Below are 20433 nucleotides of genomic sequence, written 5' to 3' on the forward strand. Positions count from 1 at the left end.
GGGGGGGGTGTCTATTGTTTTTTTTTTAAATTTATTTTCCTTTCTGTTTTAATCAATTTAAAATATTTATGCATTTTATAAAAATGTGTTTACTTCACCATAATTACCTTTGTAATATTTGACAACCACCGAACAATTTTATTTTAAATTTTGAAAACTTTTATTGTTTTCATCAATTTGAATTTTGAATTTGAACGGTTTCGAATTATTGCGAGGATAGCAACAGTAATCGGGATGACGTGCCATGATTAGCGTGGGATTACTGTAGCAAGATTATCCGGGCGTTACATCAGCCGACTAATTTCTTCGGGGAATCAGTCGGGTGGCGGGCCATTCAATCTTTCTTCTGGCAACTGTTGGATCGGTCAAACACACGTTCTGCCACAGCACGACTCGCCGCGGAAGCAGCGCCGCCCCGCTCGCAAGCAGGAGCCGCATCCCATCATCGACAGAGTTCATCGTTGGGCAGCAACAACAACGCCACACCGGTGGCCCATCGCAGCTTCTGTGGTGCTCCAATACAACACCGGCAGCTCGTCGCAGCTTCGGTGATGCTCCATTGTAGCGCCACATCGACACGGCGGTGCTCCAATGCATCACCGGTGGCCCATCGCAGCTTCGGTGGTGCTCCAATGCAGCACCGGCAGCTCGTCGCGGCTCCGGTGATGCTCCATTGTAGCGCAACATCGGCGCGGCGATGCTCCAACGCAGCATCGGCCACCCATTGCAGCTCCGACGATGCTTCATTGCAGCGCGAACAGCTGCACGACGGTGCTCCAACGTAGCACCGGTAGCCCGTCGCAGCTCTGACGATGCTTCATTGCAGCTGCAGCACAACAAACAGCGGCGCAGCGAATGTCGACTGCTCCGGCGAGGTGGGTTGGAGCACCACGGCCGTTGCAAACCCGGGTGGCGCCCCCTTCTCAGCAATAAGCTTACCGTCGTCGTGTTCGTCGCGGCAGCATAGAGGTGCCACTTTGCAGCAGGAACACTCCTCGTCGGATCCGAGAGTGGGAGAGGGCAGGAAGAGAGGAGTGGGCGCGACCATGGCTGGAAGCAGAGTGACAAAGAAAGAATTCGAAAGGGGAAAAGAGAGGAAGAAGAACGAGTGGAGGAGGGCGTCTGCTGCGGAAGAGATAAGATTGGCCTTGTGGAGGGTGAAGCAGCGGGTGGCCCACATGGGTACGTGTCACGCGGAGGAAGCGGCTTACAATGGAGAGAAATCATCCGATTGGTTTTAATCATTTTCCTTGAACTAATCGGCGAAATCATCAATTGAGGAGTACTCCTTTCAAATATCACTCCCACGTCCCTAGGTTGTGACAAGTGGTGTGTTGCATGTGCGCCACTTGTTGCAACCTGGCAGTTTTCCATTTTTTCGTAGATCTGCTTATTCAAAACGTTTTATCGCTTAAACCGTGTGTCCAAATTTCGAGCGGTTTTCACCGTTGAATTCCTCGTGTTGAGATCTTTAAAACTAGATCCCCTGTTGATAGGTTTTGACAAAAAAACTAGATGAAAAAACAAAACGGGAGCACGTTTTTTCCCATTCCGAAAGCCGTTTCCGAGTAGCATGGCCGTGCCTCTTGCGGAAGCAAAACTGTGCCTCACACATAAGCAAAACCGTACTTCTTATGAAAGAAAAAGAAAAGAAAACACGTTTTTTTTCGTTTTCGAGAGGCACAACCGTGCCTCTCGAAAAAACAAAGCCATGCCTGTCATGGAAGAAAAAAAAAGAAAAAACTTGTTTTTCCCATTTTCGAGAGACTTGTCCGTGCCTCGCGAAAGAAAAACCATGCCTTCATGGAAAAAATACAATTTTTCGTGCAATTTCTTTTCGAAAAGCTAAGAAAGACCGGTAGATAACCGAAAAGTTGAGCCCTCTCCCCCAAAAAAATCATCTAAAAAGCTAAAAACGCGTGCGTAAAAATATTTTATTTTTGGCAGGAGCACTCAAAGCGTAATACGTGGCATCGTTGCGGAGGCTCCTAAAAGAGCGCTCCTCAACCAGTTGCTTTTTTTTAGAAATTTCTCAACCAGTTGCTGTCACTAATCGGCCAGTGGCAAGCCTTAAGGTCCATAGTAGTGTAGCATCGTAGCATGGTAGCCGCCCAATTAGCATGTTGGCCCAGGTAGCAGCCAAATCGCTCTCTTGTTTTTTACCAACAAGCCCGAGGGCTTTTTATTTCTTATCAAAAATCGTCACATTATTTATAAGCCACTGCTTGAGAAATGTAGGGGGTTCATTGACCATGGTAAAAAAATGTAAATAAAACAAAAACGATCTACCTATCTCATGTGCTGCCACATTTGCTTCCTTAGGGCATAACTCATAGGAAATATAGTCAAAGGCACTTGCATGTAGCATGCAGCCATGGAAAATTGCTGAACTTGCAGTCACAAAAAAAACCCTTGAGATAAGAGTCGACATTACCTGCTCATTGTCGGACTGAAGAATAACCTTGTAATGCCCCATTTGCTGAGCAAATCTTACACCATCTCGAACAGCAGTAGCTTCAACCATAAGTACATCCGGTGCTCCTTAAATTCTGAAGCATCAAGGGGCCACAAATCCTTCATTAGAGTCTAATCACCACCCCGCCTGAAGGGGTCACATGGGTTTCCTGATTGAAAGAAGCATCCACATTCACCATGCACATCCCTTCATGGGGTTTATGCCATCTCACTCAAGGCCTTTGAGCTTTTTTTTCTTCCCGCTTCTGATATAATTAAGTGATAAAATACTAGTTGACATCATAGATCGTTTGATTGGCTGGAGCTCCTCTCCATGTGTTGCTTCACTACTCTCCCACCAAATATACCAAGCGGTATTTAGAACTAGCTCTCGTATGCGAACTTCTTGGCATGAGGGCGCTGAATGGTTGTTTTTTAAAAGCTCCTCCGACACAACGGCTCTAGATATGTCGGCACACAGAGACACTTCTACCTCTTCTTTTACTCCTAATTCCTTCCAAATGCACCTTGCTCTAGTACAAGTAAAAAAGGATATGCTTCAAATCTTCATATCCCAGTGGACCCAAAAGGGCATTGACTCGAATGAACGGCGTGTCTACGTGCTAATATACCCACGCACGGGATAGATTCTTTCAGTGCTCTCCAGCCAAAAACTTACACTTTTGGTGCCACAGTAGATGCCCATAAATTCTTCCAAACCTCCCCATCTCCTGCTCGTCCAGTGTCATGATCACTGGCTTAACTTCTTCTAAACTTACGGTTCCACTCACCATAGTAGGACGATTTTACTAAAAATATGCATGTTTTTCAATTGTGACATGCAACAAAATACTCACAATCATCCACTAGCGGAATTGACAGTATAGATTCAACATCAATTGGCCAAAAATATCCCTAACGAGCTCCTCATCCCATTGACCCAAGACTGGATTGATCAGATCACAAACTTTTTGCACTAAATTCCTACCTTTAGGAGTTAAAACTCGTAGACTAGGATTTACTGGTCGTAACCAGTTATCACTCCAGATATCAATTTGTGTTCCATCCCCAACCCTCCATATATAGCCCTTCTGGAAAGCTTCAAAACCCGACATAATATTTTTTTCATGTGAATGATGATCCACTTTTCAGTTTAGCTTTCAAAAGAATCCCATCAGGAAAAAATTCCGTCCTTGGGATAGAAGAACATAAGGAATCCGGACTCTCTTAACAACCTCCAGCATTGCTTTGCAAGCATGGCTACATTAAAACAATGTAAGTGACGGAAGCCCATACCTCCACTTAATTTAGGTATGCACAATGTCCACCACGCCATCTAGTGCATCCGTTTCTTATCTTGATCATCACCCCACCAATATCCAACTATAGCATCATGTATACCTTCCAAATTTTTCTTTGGTATGTTGAAAGTAGTCATAGCAAATACTGGGACAGCTTGTGCAATCATCAAAAATAACAAAAAAAAATCAGTGCATAAAAACTAACAGAAGCATCGCTCCTCTTCATTTGTCTCCAACGTTGGGGCGCCCCTATGTCTCACTTATAGTGAGACGAAGGGAACCCTCATGTCAAGGGCAGTGCGAGGTGGGCAGGCCCAGGTGCGCTGGAGGTCACATCCTCATTCTTTCTATTATTTTTTCACTTTTTTCATCTTTGGATTTATTTGTTATTTAACTTTTGTTTACACTTCCAAAAACTATAAACATATGCTCCCTTCGTAAAGAAATATAAGAGCACTTAGATCATTAAAGTAGTGATCTAAACGCCCTTATATTTCTTTATAGAGCTGATATATTATAAAAATATATTTTACATCATGTTTTGAAAATGTTAACCATGCATTTGAAACATGTTAAATATGTATAGAAAAATGTTGACCATGTATACCAAAAATGTATACAAAAAATATACAAAGTGTGTGAAAAAAATCATTATGTATTTCAAAAACATTAATCAATCATTTATAAAAATGTTAAACAAGTATTTTTAAAAAGGTAATCAAGCGTTTGAAAAATGTTAAATGTTCTTCAAAAAAAATGTTAACCATGTATACCAAAAATGTATATAAAATATATACAATGTCTGTGAAAAAAGTTGATCATGAATTTTAAAATGTTAATCAGGTATTTAAAAAATATTGAAGAAGTATTTAAAAAATGTTAATGATGAGTTTGAAAACTGTTAAATGTGTATAGAAAAAATGTTGACCATGTATTCAGAAAATGTTAATCTTGCATTTGGAAAAATGTTGATCAGTCATTTGAAAAATGTTAAATATGTATCGAAAATAATGTTGACCATGTATTAAAAAAAGTTAACCAAGCATTTGAAAAAAAGTTAAACGTGTATAGAAAAAATCTTGAACATGTATTCAATAAATGTCAATATTTTATTTAAAAATATTAAAGAAGCATTTGAAAAATGTTAAAATGTCAGGAAACATGTTGATCATGTATTCAAAAAATATTAAACTTGTATTTGAAAAAAGTTAAACATTTTCGAAAAATGTATTAGATCTATACCAAAAATGTACATATTTTATGAAAAAGGTAAAATCGTGTATTTAAAATGTTAAACATGCATATAATTTTTGTCTGATGAATATGAGAAGTGTTGAATGTGTAATAAAAACTGAGAGAAACCAAAAAAATAAAGTGAAAAAAGAAACAAGAGAAATCAGGAAAACCGAGAAAAGAAAAAACTGAAGAGAAGAAGAAGAAAAACGAAAAAAAACCCAGTGAAAACCGACAAAAAACAAAGAACACAAGAGAAAATGGAGAAACTCATGAAAAAACTGAAAAACTAGGTAAGAAGCGTGAAAAATGAAGAAAAACGATATGTAAATAATGAAAATATAAAACACCCATAAAAACAAATAAAGAAATGAAGAAACCGGTGAAAAGAAAGAAAAAAAGCCAAAGTAAACATGAAAAGAACAAAGAAATCAAAAAAAGAAACAAAGACACAAAGAAACTATCGGAGCGAATGAAACATGTGAAGCAACGATCTCAAAGTTGGAACGAACCAGTGAAGTGTTTGCTCGCGAAAAAAAACCCTCAGAAAAACAAGCCGGCTCAATCTCGCGTGAGAGAGCTATTCCATTCAAGCGAGAGTAGCTTCCATTTCCTGTAAAGCGTGTAGTGCCGTCTTTGCCTCGCTAAGAGTTCTAATATCGTACCCATGTACCCTGTGTGTTGTAATATATTCTGGTCGTGCATGATGTCAATTTGTACCGTGTAACAGAAGATTCAAATCCTTCGGCTGGTATGAAGGGCAGATCCGGTTCTTTGAGCCGAGGTGCCACCGTCTGATGTATTTTTAGCAGTGTTGTAGATCATGTGATGAATTATTTTTTTATGTTTATATTCATGGTGCCTTTATATTTAACCTATAGATGTATATTTCTTCCGGTTGCTTGTTTATTCTTGGCCAATCTAGATAAGTACTCAGTAGTCGGAGAGATGTGCATTACTCAAGTTCAATCTTGCAAATAAACTAGCGCAGTATCAGAAACTGGAAACGCTTGTATTGAATTGTTGCCATTGAGGATAAAAGTTTATTAGATTATTATTTGGATCTCATAACTAACAATATATCATCTTGCTTACAGTAATTACATGGGTTTACACTTAAAGTTCAGATGGTGCAGAGGGATCTCGATCTAAGGGACATGCTATTTTGCTATAAGATGCAAAGGGTATCTCAGTCTAATATATTTGGACGTACTGCCTATGTAGAATCAACACATCCGTATGTTTAACATGAGCATGAAAAATTTCATTCTGCATTTTCTCCACATGATTATATTAGAGTGAAGTGCACTGTAGGTCCTTAAATTATTTCAGGGGTGTCACATAGGTCCTCGAACTATGAAAATCGTCATTTAGGTCCTCGAAGTACAGTAAGTGTGTCATCCAGGTCTAAAATCTCACTAACCCCCTCTAAATGGCCAGCTGGCATGGTGAACAGTGCGAAAAATAAAAAATATGAACAAAAAAATCTGAAAATCTTTGGCATCAAAGATACCCCTGGTGCGTGAATAGTAAAAATGTTCATTAATTCAAAAAAATGTTCGCGAATATGGGAAAAATATTCGCGACTTTAAAAAAGTTCACAAACAATAAATTTGAAAATATGTTCGCGAACCACAAATATTGTTCCTGGGTATGGAAAAAAATGTCCGCGAACCACAAAAATTCCTGACTTTAAAAAATGTTAGTGAACTTTTTATTAAAGTCGCAAATATTTTTTCCGAATTCATCGTTCGCGATCATTTTATTAAAGTCACGAATATTTTTTCCAAATTCATCGTTCGTGAACATTTTTTTAAAGTCATGAATATTTTTCCCAAATTCATCGTTCGCAAACTTTTTTTAAACTCGCGAATTTTTTTCCCAAATTCATCGTTCGCGAACATTTTTTTGAAGTCGTGAATATTTTTTCCAAATTCATCGTTCGCGAACTTTTTTTAAACTCGCGAATATTTTTTTGAAGTCGCGAATATTTTTTTTCCAAATTCATCGTTCGCGAACATTTTATTAAAGTCACAAATATTTTTCCAAATTCATCGTTCGCGAACTCTTTTTGAATTAATGACATTTTTACTATTCACGTGCCAGGGTCTCTTCGATGACAAAGGATCTCAGTTTTTTGATATTTTTTTATATTTATTCTTTGTCGTGTACTGTTCATCACGCATAGGAATTCAGGACTGTTTGCCGCGTACTGTTACGGTTACTGTTTATGTGCCAGCTAGCCAGTTAGAGCCTGTCAGGGAGATTTTGGACCTGAATGACACACTTACTGCACTTTGAGGACCTAGATGACGATTTTCATAGTTCGAGGATCTACGTGACATCCCTGGAATAGTTCAAGGACCTACAGTGCACTTCACTCATTATATTACTTGCCGCACTTTTATGTATTGGAGAGATGCACTTGGTGAACCTATGAGCCGCGGTTCAGTTTTTAGCATAAGAATCACCTTCCAACAAATTTTGCATGTCTTTTTATTTTCTGTTTTGTTTTATTATTTAAAATACAAAAATATTATCTACCAAGTTGCCTCTTAATTCCTCGCAAAAAAAACAAGTTGCCTCTTAATTACCTTGTGCAACTAGCAAGACTAGCAAGGTTGACACCCTTGTTAGCTCTGTTGCAATTGAAGTTTTAATTGTGTTGTTGAAAATAACTACCGTTGCAAGAATGCAGTTACCTCGACGGATTGATACCTTGGTTTCGCACTGAGAAAAAATTTGCTACTTGCTACAAACTCCTACACTGGCGATCCCCACAAATCTACATTGGGTTTGTAGCAGCAAGGTGGTTGGAGGAAAACCAATTGGAGCACGCCACCTTCGCTGGCTACACAACTGCCATGTTGCAAGCTGATGATGCGTCCACGCCCACCCAACAAGGGTACCCACCAACTAGGTTCTCCCGCTCTTATGTCTAGAAGAGGGAAAAGACTCCCACCCCACCCTCGATCATTCAATTGGATAGATCTAATGCGTGGCATGCGTGTGTGCAGCGCCTCTCTCTCTCTCTCTCTCTCTCTCTCTCTCTCTCTCTCTCTCTCTCTCTCTCTCTGCTAAGCAACATGCACATTCTTTGTTCTCCACAGTGATGATCTATTGTTGCTGCCATGCCCGTACTGCTCATGCCCTCTTCCTCCGCCTTTCTTCATCACTGCAGGTGGAGAGGCCAGCAAAGATCGTTACACCGCCATGGCACACGACCACGGGAAGATCGATCCGAAGGTTTTTCACCATGCTAAACCCCAGATACGGCATCGACGGGGATTCGATGAGCCAAATTGGATGCCCATGATCCCAACTGGCGAGGCCGGCTCTACAAAATCATTAGCTGGTTAGTGATTTTAAGATATCCATGATGCATACATCATTTCAACATGCAATACATCAAAGCTCTTTTTTCAATTGGAAGCACATAGATGATATGTTGCAATGATTCTGGAGGTCCACTGCAAATGCTTTGTCTCCATGCTGCAATTTTTTCTTTATGTTATGGCAAATTTTCTTACCTATTTTGCTTTGACTAGTGGGGTTTTGTTGAATACACAAATCAAGGTTTGAAATATAGAATATCGGGTTCGTATCGGTTTGCCACCAGCATAACGGATATCAGTTATTTGGTGATATGTAGTTATATCATAAACATATCCAAAAAATAACCATATTCTTGTTCAAAACATGTCTTTTAGTAAAAAAGAAAAGAGAGTAGGATGTCAACGCGTCAACATAATAAATTTAGATTGGGAATGTCTAGGGCACATCTAGATGTGCCCTACTTATTGCACATCTAAGTGAATGAATCAAATATGAAGAGGAAAAGAAAAAAGAAAAAGAAAATATCCACACGAATCTCAACATAAGATCAATGATATAGGACTTAGATGTGCAATACTTATGGCACATCTAGATGTGCTTTAGCAAAACTGATTTAGATTACTAGTTTATTTACTCGCTTATTAAGAAACTATTTGACAAAGATTTACAAAATCCTTGATCAGGGATTAATAACAATAAATTACATATGCATTTTTCAGAATATTATAAACACATATCCTTGATCGATCAATGAAGTTGTAAATACCTAAACTTATTTTCACTGTTTCTAAGAAAGACTTGTTGTCATCTACTACTGTATGTATTAGTCTATATCAATGCACATATCGGGTCAGATATCAGCCATATCGATCGATATTTTGGTCTATATCGAAAGATGTGTGAGAAAATAATATGTTATATTCATATCGGTTGACCCCCAAAGTTAATATACCGGTCGCTTCGCCCTTGATTTAGAAGCTTGACACAAATCATTTTGCTGCATGGATGTGTTTGAATCGCTACAAACATTTCCTACGAGAGAGTATCGCCATACGCGCAAGAGGAAATTCTCTGACAATGACGGGAAAATAAATTGTGGAGCACTTCGGATTATTCTGCTACGACGATCAGACGAACCAAAACTGATTTAGATGGGATCGGACGGCTTTCCCCGGCAACTCGATCGTCCATCGAAATGGACTCCGAGCCAAATCCTAGTGCAATCCTACGTAACTGGGATCCATCCATATAAGCAGAGGATCACGCTTTGCTTAACTCTGGGTAATCACGATTTTACCAGAGTAATCCGTCATGGCCACCCTTTGCTGGTCCGTGGACGTCAAGGGCGGCGAAGCCGTGAGGTCTTGCGTGCTGGACGGCCGCCGCGGCGCCGTCACCAGCGTCTCCCTCGTCGGCCCGCCCAGCGGCCGGAGCGTCGTCGTGGAAGCCTACGTCAAGACCGCCAGCGGGACCCTCGCGCTCGCATCGCTGTCATCCGAGGGGCCCCGCGTGGAGCTGCCGAGGTCGGTGCTGGTGATGGAAAGCGATTTCTTCTGCTCTCGCGTGAGGCGGCATGGAGATGGAGGCGATCCCGCCGGTGACGAGGCGGTCGCCGTTCGCTTCGAGGGTCGCTTTAACGATCACGTTCTTCCTCCGCCGCCGCTGTGCGAGGGGTTGGAGAACGAAGATGACGATGACGACAACAGCGAGCCCGAGGATGAATACTCGGTCGATTCGGAAGACGAGGAAGATGGCAGCAGCAGCGAGGAGGAGGAGGATGAGGAGGAGAGCGACGGTGAGGTCGACGGACAAGCGGCCAGCGCCGACGATGACGTGACGCTAGGCATTCTACAGACGCTGCACCGTAGGAAGTTCGTCCCCGAGGGGCAACTCGTTGGAGGTTCGGCGCCGCGGTTCGCCTGCGCCGGGAGGACGCTCGGCTTCATGCGAGTCGCCGCCGTGGAGAGCGAAGGAGGAGACGACAGCAAGCACATCTTGGTGCTCTACCGCTACACCCGCTTCAGGGCATCACCGGACGGCGTGGAACGGCGAGGGAGGACGACGGAGCACCAGCTCCGGTTCATCGCCACCGGCGACCACACGGCGAGGTCGCTGGCGTGGGCCGGATCGTCTCTGGGCCTGCTCATATACCCCGATATCTCGAGCAAGAAACTCGAGGAGATCACCAAGCAGCTCCAGGAGCTATGGTCCATCTTGGCGTCGCAGGTGAGCGTCCCGCCGGGAGCAAGGCGCGTCGAGGTGTTCGTGGACGTCGGCATCCTCCGGCGGGCGGACTACACGCCGGCGAGCATGGGGCACATGTACGCCGCGCTGGAAAGCATGGTGGCGGACCCGTGGCCCGGGCGCTTCATCGGCATGGAGTTGCCCTTGCCGGTGCCGGTACGGTGCGGCACGGAAGGCGAATTAGCCGGCGATGACGATAGAGGCAGAAACGCAGACGAGCGGCCGGCAAAGCGGAGGAGGGTAGACGTCGCTGGGGAGGATTGCCCTGTCTGCTTGCAGCTGCTGGAGGGCGACGACCTCGCCGCGTGGCCCGGGTGCCGCGGCAAGCCGCACGTCTTCCATGGCGCGTGCCTGGAGGGCGTCCTCCAGAACAGGGACATCTGCCCTATGTGTAGACACAAGCTGGACATCAAACACAAGCTAGAGTGATAGACCTTGTAACTACAGTTACTAGCTTGAATGTTCTCTGAAGTAGCTTCATTCAACTGGTTGTTTGTGTATTCGTGAGTTCATCTATCGATGAATTGCGCCAGCTGTATTTGGTGTATATACGAAGATGTCATTATAATTGGATTTAATGGAAGGAAAATTTGTTTGTTCAATTCCTCAATTGTATGCCTTCTTTTATTTTTTGTTAGTGAAATGATTGTTCATCAAAGTTGCTTTCATCTCCTCTCAAGTTGTTTGATTATTGCCCACTGACCATTGTTGTCAAGATGAATGATTCTATGCATGAAAAAACACTCCCACATTATTTTCATACTATATATGACAAGTGGGGATGATTGGCCCTCGTGACGAAAAAGGGCGGAAATTGGGTGGAGAGCAGCGGCATGGAAGAGGAGACTGGAGGATTTTGTTGCGGAAATAGTGCATCCAACTACAAAAGCGTCGGCTCCGCTTCAGCTTGGGTGGGCCCGGGGTCTTGGAGTTCTACGTGACTCGTGTCCAAACTCCCTCAAAGCCCCTCGCCCTCGTTTGGTTCTGGTTTATGGAAAAATTGCGATCCGGACTACTCCACGGATCGATATGGTTGTTATTGAATGGCTTGCGAGGTCTGGACAACTGCGCTCGGACGTATATGTATGGGCGATTTGGGGGGAACGTTGGAGATGCCCTAACAACTTGTTACTTATGGTAGCAGTGGTCATGGCGGGCTATTTATGTTTTTATATTAGAGTAGTTAAAATGGTTATGTCTCTCTACATGGATGTACGGATGTAATCATAGCTCCATTGGTTCACTGCAAAGCAAAAGGAAAACGTTTGTTTTCATCCGGATGAAAACAAACAAACGTAAGCCGCGCGTTGTGCTGGACACGTGTCTTGTGGGCCCATCCACCGCTCCTCAGCCGGCCTTATCTCTTCGAACCCAATCTTCTCCACACGTTCTTCTACATTACTTTTCCCCTTTCCCCCATCTCTGTGTCGTCACACGCGAGAAAGGAGATAGGCTCCCATGGCGGACGCCGGCAACCCCGCCCAGGTGCGGCGAACCAGGAGGCGGCTGGCGACGCCCCCCCTCCCCCGCGCATCTCCGCCACGCGCCACCGCCGTGGTGCTGCAACCCCGAGGGGGCGACGCAACACACAGGGGCAGGCGGCCGCTCGTCGACGACCCATAAGTGCTGCGACGCAAGAACTCGTCCATGGCCATAGTGTTGCGGCGCAACGTTGGGGCGGTGCGGCTGGTTGCTGCAAGTCGCCGGCGGCAGAGCTGCAATGGAGCGCTCTACGGGTCGTCGAAGCTCCGCCGGGGCTGCAATGAAGCGCCGCCGGAGCTGCAACGAAGCATGACAGAGATGCAATGAAGCGCGCCGGAGCTGCAGTGAAGCACCAAGGAGATCGTTGAAGCTTCATCGGAGCTGCAATGGAGCTCGGCCGGAGTTGCAATGGAGCTTCGCCGGAGCCTTTGTGCTGCGTTCGAGCTCGCCGGAGTTGCAATGGAGCTCCGCCGGAGCATTGGTGCTGCATTGGAGCTCCGTCGGGTTGCAATGGAGCTCACCGGAAGCTGTCGATGCTTGTTTGGAGCTCCGCGGGGGCTGCGCTGAAGCTGTCACGCTCACTGCTGCCTGTTTTGATCCAACGGCCCCTTGCACGCTTATCGGACGGTTGTACAGGCGGATGATTTCTCTAAGAAATCATCCGGCTGATTTGTAGCAGCCGCCAAAGCAAAAAGATTCAAGAGCCAGATGCTCTAAATGCCAGATGTAGGATTAGCATACATCCCTAGCTAGGAGTACGGGGTGAAGTTGGAACTTGGAAGGGTGTCCGCTCCGTGTCCCAATCCTAACCGGGATTTCTATGAGAGTGCACTTCGGAGTCGTCGGCCAGTCCCAGTCTCCAGTCGGTCAATATAATCACAGCTGCACGCACAAAGCATTAGCGAGAGATCAATTTACTTCAAAGGAGTGCACGAAAAGAGGTCGAGCGATCGATCGAGCAATATAATGGCCATGGATCAGCGGCAGCGACAACTTCGCCGCCCCTGGTTCTTCAAGATCGCGAGCGCCGACCATCCCATCTGGCTCACCGACGTCTTCCTCGTCGACCCAGCGAGCGCCGTCGGCCAGGGCGTCGTGCTTGCGTCGCTCTGGGCGGAGAGGCCCCGCGCCAAGCTGCGGCCCGCGGTGGAGCTGCGTGAGGACTGCTCCCTTTACGTCACGCGGCCCGGAGCCGACCCCTCCTCCGCCGGCGCGGTCGTCGTCGTCCAGTTCGAGGGCTCCCTTGTTTCCTGGTATGATGACATCGACGAGCAGGAGGAAGAGGGAGTGTTCCCGCTGGTATTCCCCGGTCGCTTCCTCGGGCGGCTGCAGGAGCTATTTTTTTTTTTTCGAAAAAGAGGAATACCCCGGCCTCTGCATCGACCCTGCATCTGGTCGATGCATACGACCACTTTATTAATTATTAGCACAAAACCTTATAAAGTCGTACAACAGTAAGACCAAAGCCACCATCTTCGCAACCTCTGTCGCTAGTTCTATCTAACTGATGAAGGGGCGCTGATGGTCTGGGCCTAATACCAAACAGACCTCGCAGCCAAACCTAACATCTAAGACCTGAGGTCCAACCTAGACACCTACCGGGTATGGGCGCCCACCAGTCCGGCGTGCTCCTCAACCAGGCCGCCCGCCGGGTATGAGGCCGCCACAACCACCTACCACATATCCATCTTCAGAGCTGTACTGTTGTAACGGCCTTGCCTGGTCTCGCTGCCGCCGACGCCACCACGACACCAGACAGCGTCGACCTCCTGCGCGTGTCCGTCACCACACATCTGACGCCAAGCCTCCGCTGCTTCATGCCGCCAAGAGCCGCCGCCAAGAATATGTAGAACGAAACACCGCTCCACCGAAGGGAGGCAGCACACCCCCACCCCTCACCTGCAGACCCTTCCATCCGATCCCAATGTCCTTGGCGTCGCCTCCAGGAAGGTTACGGTGCACAGGACGCCGCCGACGCCCGATCCGTATCGGATCTTGGGCTTTCACCCGGACATGGGTTGGAGAGGAGAGATGGTGCCCTCAGCAACGCCCCCAAGGAGGAAAGCGGCGCCAAAAATCAGCGTCGCCGCTGCCGGTCAGCCTAAGGCAGCCAAGGTTTCCCCCGGACACCGATCTGCTCCACCAGAACACACCGGAGGTGGATCCGGCAAGATTCAAACCGAACCGGAGACTGGGAAGGGATGCATGGAAGGGAGAGGGGCCGCCGCCAAGGACCGGCGCCAGCACGGATCGGGACAGATCGAGCCCGCCGACACAGCCCGCCGGCTGCACCGCGCCCATCCCGCCGCCACCATCATTGGGAGGCCCTCAGGCGGCGGCAGAGGAGGGGGGGGGGGAGGCGAGGGGGAGGCGCGGCGGCGGCGCTAGAGGGCGTCACCACCACGCCAGATCCACCTTCCTCGCCGCCAACAGAAGCCGGCGGGCCAGATCAGGCGCGGACCAAATCTGGCGCCTAAGCACCCGCACGCCTACGCCGCAGCCACGGCCGGCCAAGCTCCAGGCCACGCCACTCCACCCACCACCAGAAGCAGGAGGGGGGCTGCCACCCCACCCCGACGCACCGAGAGTACAGGACTCGCCGGCGCCGCCGCACCGGCCGGACGGCCGAAAAAACCGCCAGCCAAGGAGGCGCTACAAGGGCTGACGGAGGAGGAGCGCGAGACGGAGCTGAGGGCCGCCGGGGAGCGCCGCGACGGCCGCAGCGCCGGAGGCCGAGCCTCCCCCACCTGGAGCTCTCGCCGTCGGGAACGACGCCGCGCGCGCGCGAGCGGGAAGCCCCGCCGCCGCCGTCCGCCGCGCGGGCTTCGCCCGGCAGTTTCCTCCGGCGGCGGCGCGGCAGGGGGAGCCGGGGAGAGGGGGTGGCGGCACGGCGGGCTAGGGTTCCCCCGAGTCGCCTAGGCGACGCGGGGGACGCGGGCTCCCAGTTTCGCGCTCGTTATACCTCTCTCTTTTCGCAGGAGCTATGGTCGAGTTTAGTGTCGTCGCGAGCCGCGCGCAGCGCCAGCGGCGACGATGACGGACAAGCGGTCAGGGCGAGCAGCACCGGCAGGGACGAAGCTAATACTAGAATCGATGAGGAGTATGAGAGCGACGACGAGGTTGACGGACAAGCGCCTGGCACGGCCGGCATCATGCGGGTCGCCGCCGCGGGGAGCCAAAAAGGCAACGGCAAGCACATCTCGGTGATCTACCGCCGCACCCACTTCTCAGCGACGTCGGACGGAGGCGTGCAGCAGGTGCGCGGAAGCACTAAGGTCTACCAGCTCCGTTTCGTCGTCCCGCCCGCCGGCGACACGGCGAGGGAGCTGCGCCGGTGGGTCGGCGCGTCGGTGGCCCCGCTGGTTTACCATAGCCGCTTCCACAGGAGGCTCCACAGGCTATGGTCAAGCTTGATTGCCGACGCGACCGTCCCACCACATGCCGAGCGCGTCGAGGTGTTCGTCGACGTGGGCATCCTCCGGCCTGAGGACCACACGCCGGAGCGCATGGAGCGCGTGCGCGCCGCGCTGGAGGGCATGGCTGATGAACCGTTGCGTGGGTACCACGCCGGCATGGAGCTGCATCTGCCGGAGCCGGTGCGGTGCGACGCCGGGGAGGAGGATTGCCCCGTTTGCTTGGAGCTGCTCGAGGGCGATGACCTCGCCGCGTGGCCGGGATGCGGCAAGCCGCACGTCTTCCATGGCGCGTGCTTGGAGCTCGTCCTCAAGAAGAGCGACAGGTGCCCGCTGTGCCGGCGCTCGTGGTACATCGAGCCAAAACGACCGTTAGACACTAAGCACGGTCGACGGCAGTTTGCAGCTAAAACATTAGTATTAGGAATATTTGTGTTTGTCTATTTGATACTAGCATTCTTCACATGGATGATGTACTCATGAATTAGTTCCAACTAAAAAAAACGTTCATGTATATATGGATGGCTCACTTGCTCTCTGATCTTTCGCTTTTGCACCGGTGTATGGCAGTAAATAAATTTTAGAACAGAGCCATATGCCATATATCAAACCAAGTAGCACAATAGAATTTTTAAGCGCCGGATAGCTACAGCAAAAGCTGTAAAATAGTGCACGCGTAAAAAATGTTTGGGCACTCGTAAAAAATGTTTGGGCACGCGCTAAAAAGCGCTATGAAAAGCTGCAAATTTGGGGAGCTGGATTGCGCGTGCTTCACAATTTGCACTGCGTGTTTTTTTGGGCACACATTTTTTGGCATCTGCTAAACCAATGTTGGATCCGGCGCGCTAAAAGTGCTACAATGGCGCGCTAAAACTATTTTACCGCGTGAAAATTTTGTGTGCATGTGAAAGATGCTCTTACTCTAATAGCCGGGTTTACTCGTGTATGGGCAGTAACATCTAAACATAGAATGAATGCATTAGTCATAAGAGAAACAACTTACACAACTGATAGGCACAAACAATTCTCTTTTTATTCCATGCAAACCTGAATGACATGTTAATGACTGAACTTACCTATACCATCGTCTCAAGGACCTCAAGTTTGGACTAAAACTCATTGGATAACTGAACTACTAGGGTGAAGGGCGGTCCTTTTTTGAACCGCTCGTGGTTTGTTTTCTGAACTTATCTAGTTTTAAGACATGAACTTCCCTGGCACCGTTCTTTTTCGTCCATAAGGAAATAGGAGTACTACTTAAGACGGTCCAAATTCCATTCTAAGCAACACGATCAACCAATCAGCCTTGCATACTGAATAAACATTACAAACGAAAATGGAATACGTAGCTTCTAATAAAATGCCAGGGTGCATTCCTGTTAGTAAAAAACATTCACTCAAAGGACGTGAGCAAGACCAAATCTTTTATCTTAATAGTGTCATTCTATCGGGCGACGATGCTAAGCCAACCAAGCTTGGCATCAATGGGAGGGGTGGAGCGGTGGCCTTCTTGAGACTTGAGCGGTGGGCAACCTATCGTGCATTACTCTTCCTTGCTACCGGCGACGCCTGCGAATGTGTCGGCTTTGTGGTCGTTGTGGCGGGGCGCGGCCTCGGCGGAGCTGGCGATGTCGTCCTCGTTGTCGGTCTCGCCGAACACCGCCTCGCCCGCCTCATCGCACTCCTTGTAGGCGGCCGCCAGTTCCGCCGCCTACCGCCAGTGGGCAAGGCGGATCTCGTGGGCGAAGGGGTAGGAGTAGAGCAGCGCTGCCTGCTCCGCCAGGTCCGCGTTCGGCGCAATCGCCCTGCCGGCGGCGAGCTGCTCCTCGGCCTGTAGGTGCTCCTCGAGGAGCTGGTGGTTGTGGACATCGTCGGCCTGCGCCTCACGGAACTACTCCTACCACTCGTCCCGTACCATGCCCATGTAATGTGCACGGGCCTCACCAATGGTCATGGTGCAATGCACTGGCAAGGGTGGCACGAAGGAGGAGGAGGGTGGCACTGGGTCGTCGCGGCCGCGTCCGACATTGGTACGTCGTCCTCCTCTGGCTACCTGCCAGCCAGCCGGCCGACAACAATGGTGGCCATCTCCTTCTTCTAGTCCGACGTCAGCTCGCCCCAGAGAGCGATGCCATGGGAGGACTACATGGTGGAAGTGGCGCTGAGAGGGTCCGGAGGCGGATTACTGTGGCTATGGCCAGGGCAGCAGTTTATATAGCAATGGTGGCGGTAGTGGGATAGACGGGTGGTGTCGGAGTAGCCGCCTCGGCAACCACATGTCATTAATTTTGGCGGCAGACGGATGGATGGGCGATCATCGTGTCGTTTGAACACGAAGTAGTCGCCTGCACCGGGAAGTGGCACGGGCGACGCTCTCTCGGCCAGCGTGCCACTTCAATGTCGGTGCTAGTGAGCAGTCGCGTCCGCCCTGGTCAAGTATGAATGTTGGCACTAATGTTCTAGAGCAGCACTGACCGTTTTGGGCGAGAAACGCGCGCGGGCGAGTGAGGGGGTTTGGGTGGGCCCACACCCCCAATGTTGTCTCCAGTTTGCAGGAGAAAGTACATCTAAATCGTGTCATGGACAGATACAAGACCGTGTTGGATGGCTTCCGCGGTCCGGACAACGTTGTGCAAATGTATGAGGGCAGTTTGAGGGTCAACGTTGGAGATGGAGACACCCTTGCTTACTTTGCATCCCTGCATGGAGCCGGGGTGAACCAGGGGCCTGTCGTGGTTCTAACTCTAACAGTGATGTAGGGGGGTATGTATGGAGAGGCTAGATCTTAGCTATGGAGGAGTTGTAAGCACACGAGGATTACGAGTTCAGGCCCTTCTCGGAGGAAGTAACAGCGCTACGTCTCGGTGCCCGGAGGCAGTCGACTGAATTATGTGTGTATGAATAACAGGGGTACCCACCCTTGATACTGAGGAGGGGGTGGCTTATATAGAGTTCGCTAGGCCCCTCCAGCCCTCAGTAATGCAAGGTTTAAAGTACATTAAGACTGGGGGTTACTGGTAACGCCCCTAATAAAGTGCTATGATGACCATAAAAGCTACTTAATGACCGACCGTTTGCGTGCAGGGTGACTTTAGATCTCCTGGCGGTCGAGTGATTGCTTCATGGTTGAGTGTCTTGAATCTGTCGAGTGGGATACCTCCAAGTCGATTGAAAGGTGACTTCTTCTAGGGATGTCCTTGGGTAGGGTACTTAGGACAGGTCCATGCCCCTATCCTAGGTACATAGCTTCATCATTAGCCCCCGAATGGATCGAGGTTCGAGTGGGGAAGGAGTTGGGGATCTTTCCGACTGGTTCTTCATGTTATATGAACGTCTTGTTTTGGATCAATTGTCATGGATGACGTCATCAACTTCTTTCAGTCGCCTTGATCCATTCTTGGCCTCTTGTCGAGTGAATTTCTTTACTTGTGAAGTTCCGAGTGACGGTGTGAAAGGGATCTTCTGTTTGACGAGTTGTTCTGCGGCCCACGGATTTTGCGGGATTTGAATTTCGGGAAGCGCGCGGGACGGGGGTGGCCGCAGTAATCGGATGGGATAGGACGGAAGCTCCTCGATCCCCGCGCCACCTTTTTTGCCACGTACCGCGCGCGCGCCTGTTGCGGGATTTGACGGGATTGCCTGGGCCTACCAGTCAGCCACTCGGAAGCGACCTCTTATAAGCTGCCGGCTCGGGACCCCCGAACAGTGCGCCTTCACTTTTCCCCCTTCCTTCACAAGATCCTCCGCCACCTCCGCTCCCACCTTGGTGCCGTAGGTCTGTTCGAGCTTCGCCGGCGACGATGGTGAAGGAGAAGACGTCGGCTCTGGAGCGCGCGAAGAAGGCGGCGGTGCAGGGAAAGGGGAAGAAGTCCGCTCGGGGCGGATCTTCCTCGAGGACTGCTCTGCCCAAGGATTGGATCCAGGGCGAATGGATGCCGTCGGTGATTCGGCAGGATGATCTCGATGATCTGGTCGAGGGGGGATTCATTCCCCATGAATCTGCGCGCCTCCCGGGGAAAGAAGTCGAACCCCAGCCTCTTGATGGTGAGTGCGTCCTCCTCGCCACCCATATCGATCGTGGATTCTCTCTGCCTCCTCATCCTTTTTTCCGGAGCTTCTTGAACTTCTTCGGAGCGCAGCTCCATCACTTTACTCCTAATTCTATTGTGTATCTTGCTGCTTTCGTTTCCTTGTGTGAAAACTTCTTGGGTTGCCGCCCCCATTGGGGACTGTTCAAGCACATCTTCACTTGCCGCTCTCAGTCGGTCAAGAAGGCCAAGTCGAGCGACGAACGGACGCAGGTGATCCAGCTGTGCGGGGGCCTGGCGATCCAGATGAGGGGAAAAGTTCCTTTCCGTCTATCACTTTTCCCGAGTCAGTCCGTGGGTGGCAGTCGACTTGGTTTTACTGTAAAGACCAGGTGACCCCAGGACAGTCGATTGGGCTTCCCCCTTTTTCTCTGAATCGAGCACAAAAACCTGCCTCTCTAAAAGTGACACCGGAGGAAAAGGCGCAAGTCAAGGTGCTGGTCGGTCGAGTGGTTCAGCTTGTCCGCGAGGGTGTGACTGGCATGGACTTGTTGGAAGACTTCCTTCGGAGGCGCATCCAACCGCTTCAGGCTCGTGACCACCCGATGTGGCTGTACTCGGGTCTTAAAGACACCACTCGGATTCATCCAGAGGAGGTCACTAACGAGATGTTGGAAGGGTGGCTGTCGAGTATCACAGGGAACAAGGACAACCCCCGAGGAGCCAGGAGGATTCCTCCACTCGACCAAACATACGAAGTGGACAAGTTCTGACCTTGCGTTTCCGACTATGATCTTGCTTTCTTTATTTGTTCTTTTTGGATCAGTCGATTGACTTTTGTCTCGTTTGTTATCCTCTAGGCCACTACTGAGATGTACTCGACACCCAATGGAGCACAGGAGCAGGCCGAGGAAGGAGAGGCGAGCGGAGGCGAAAGTGGAG

General features: G+C 49.0%; 1 protein-coding gene across 1 annotated transcript; it reads left to right on the forward strand.

Annotated features, from left to right (window-relative positions):
* The first annotated feature begins 9635 nt into the window (after positions 1 to 9635).
* On the forward strand, positions 9636 to 10997 carry LOC119333791. The gene has a single exon (XM_037606556.1). The coding sequence runs from the start codon at positions 9636 to 9638 to the stop codon at positions 10995 to 10997; it is 1362 nt and encodes a 453-aa protein (XP_037462453.1).
* The last annotated feature ends 9436 nt before the right edge of the window (positions 10998 to 20433 follow it).

This window comes from Triticum dicoccoides, chromosome 7A, assembly GCF_002162155.2.
Source record: "Triticum dicoccoides isolate Atlit2015 ecotype Zavitan chromosome 7A, WEW_v2.0, whole genome shotgun sequence".
Classification (NCBI taxonomy): domain Eukaryota; kingdom Viridiplantae; phylum Streptophyta; class Magnoliopsida; order Poales; family Poaceae; genus Triticum; species Triticum dicoccoides.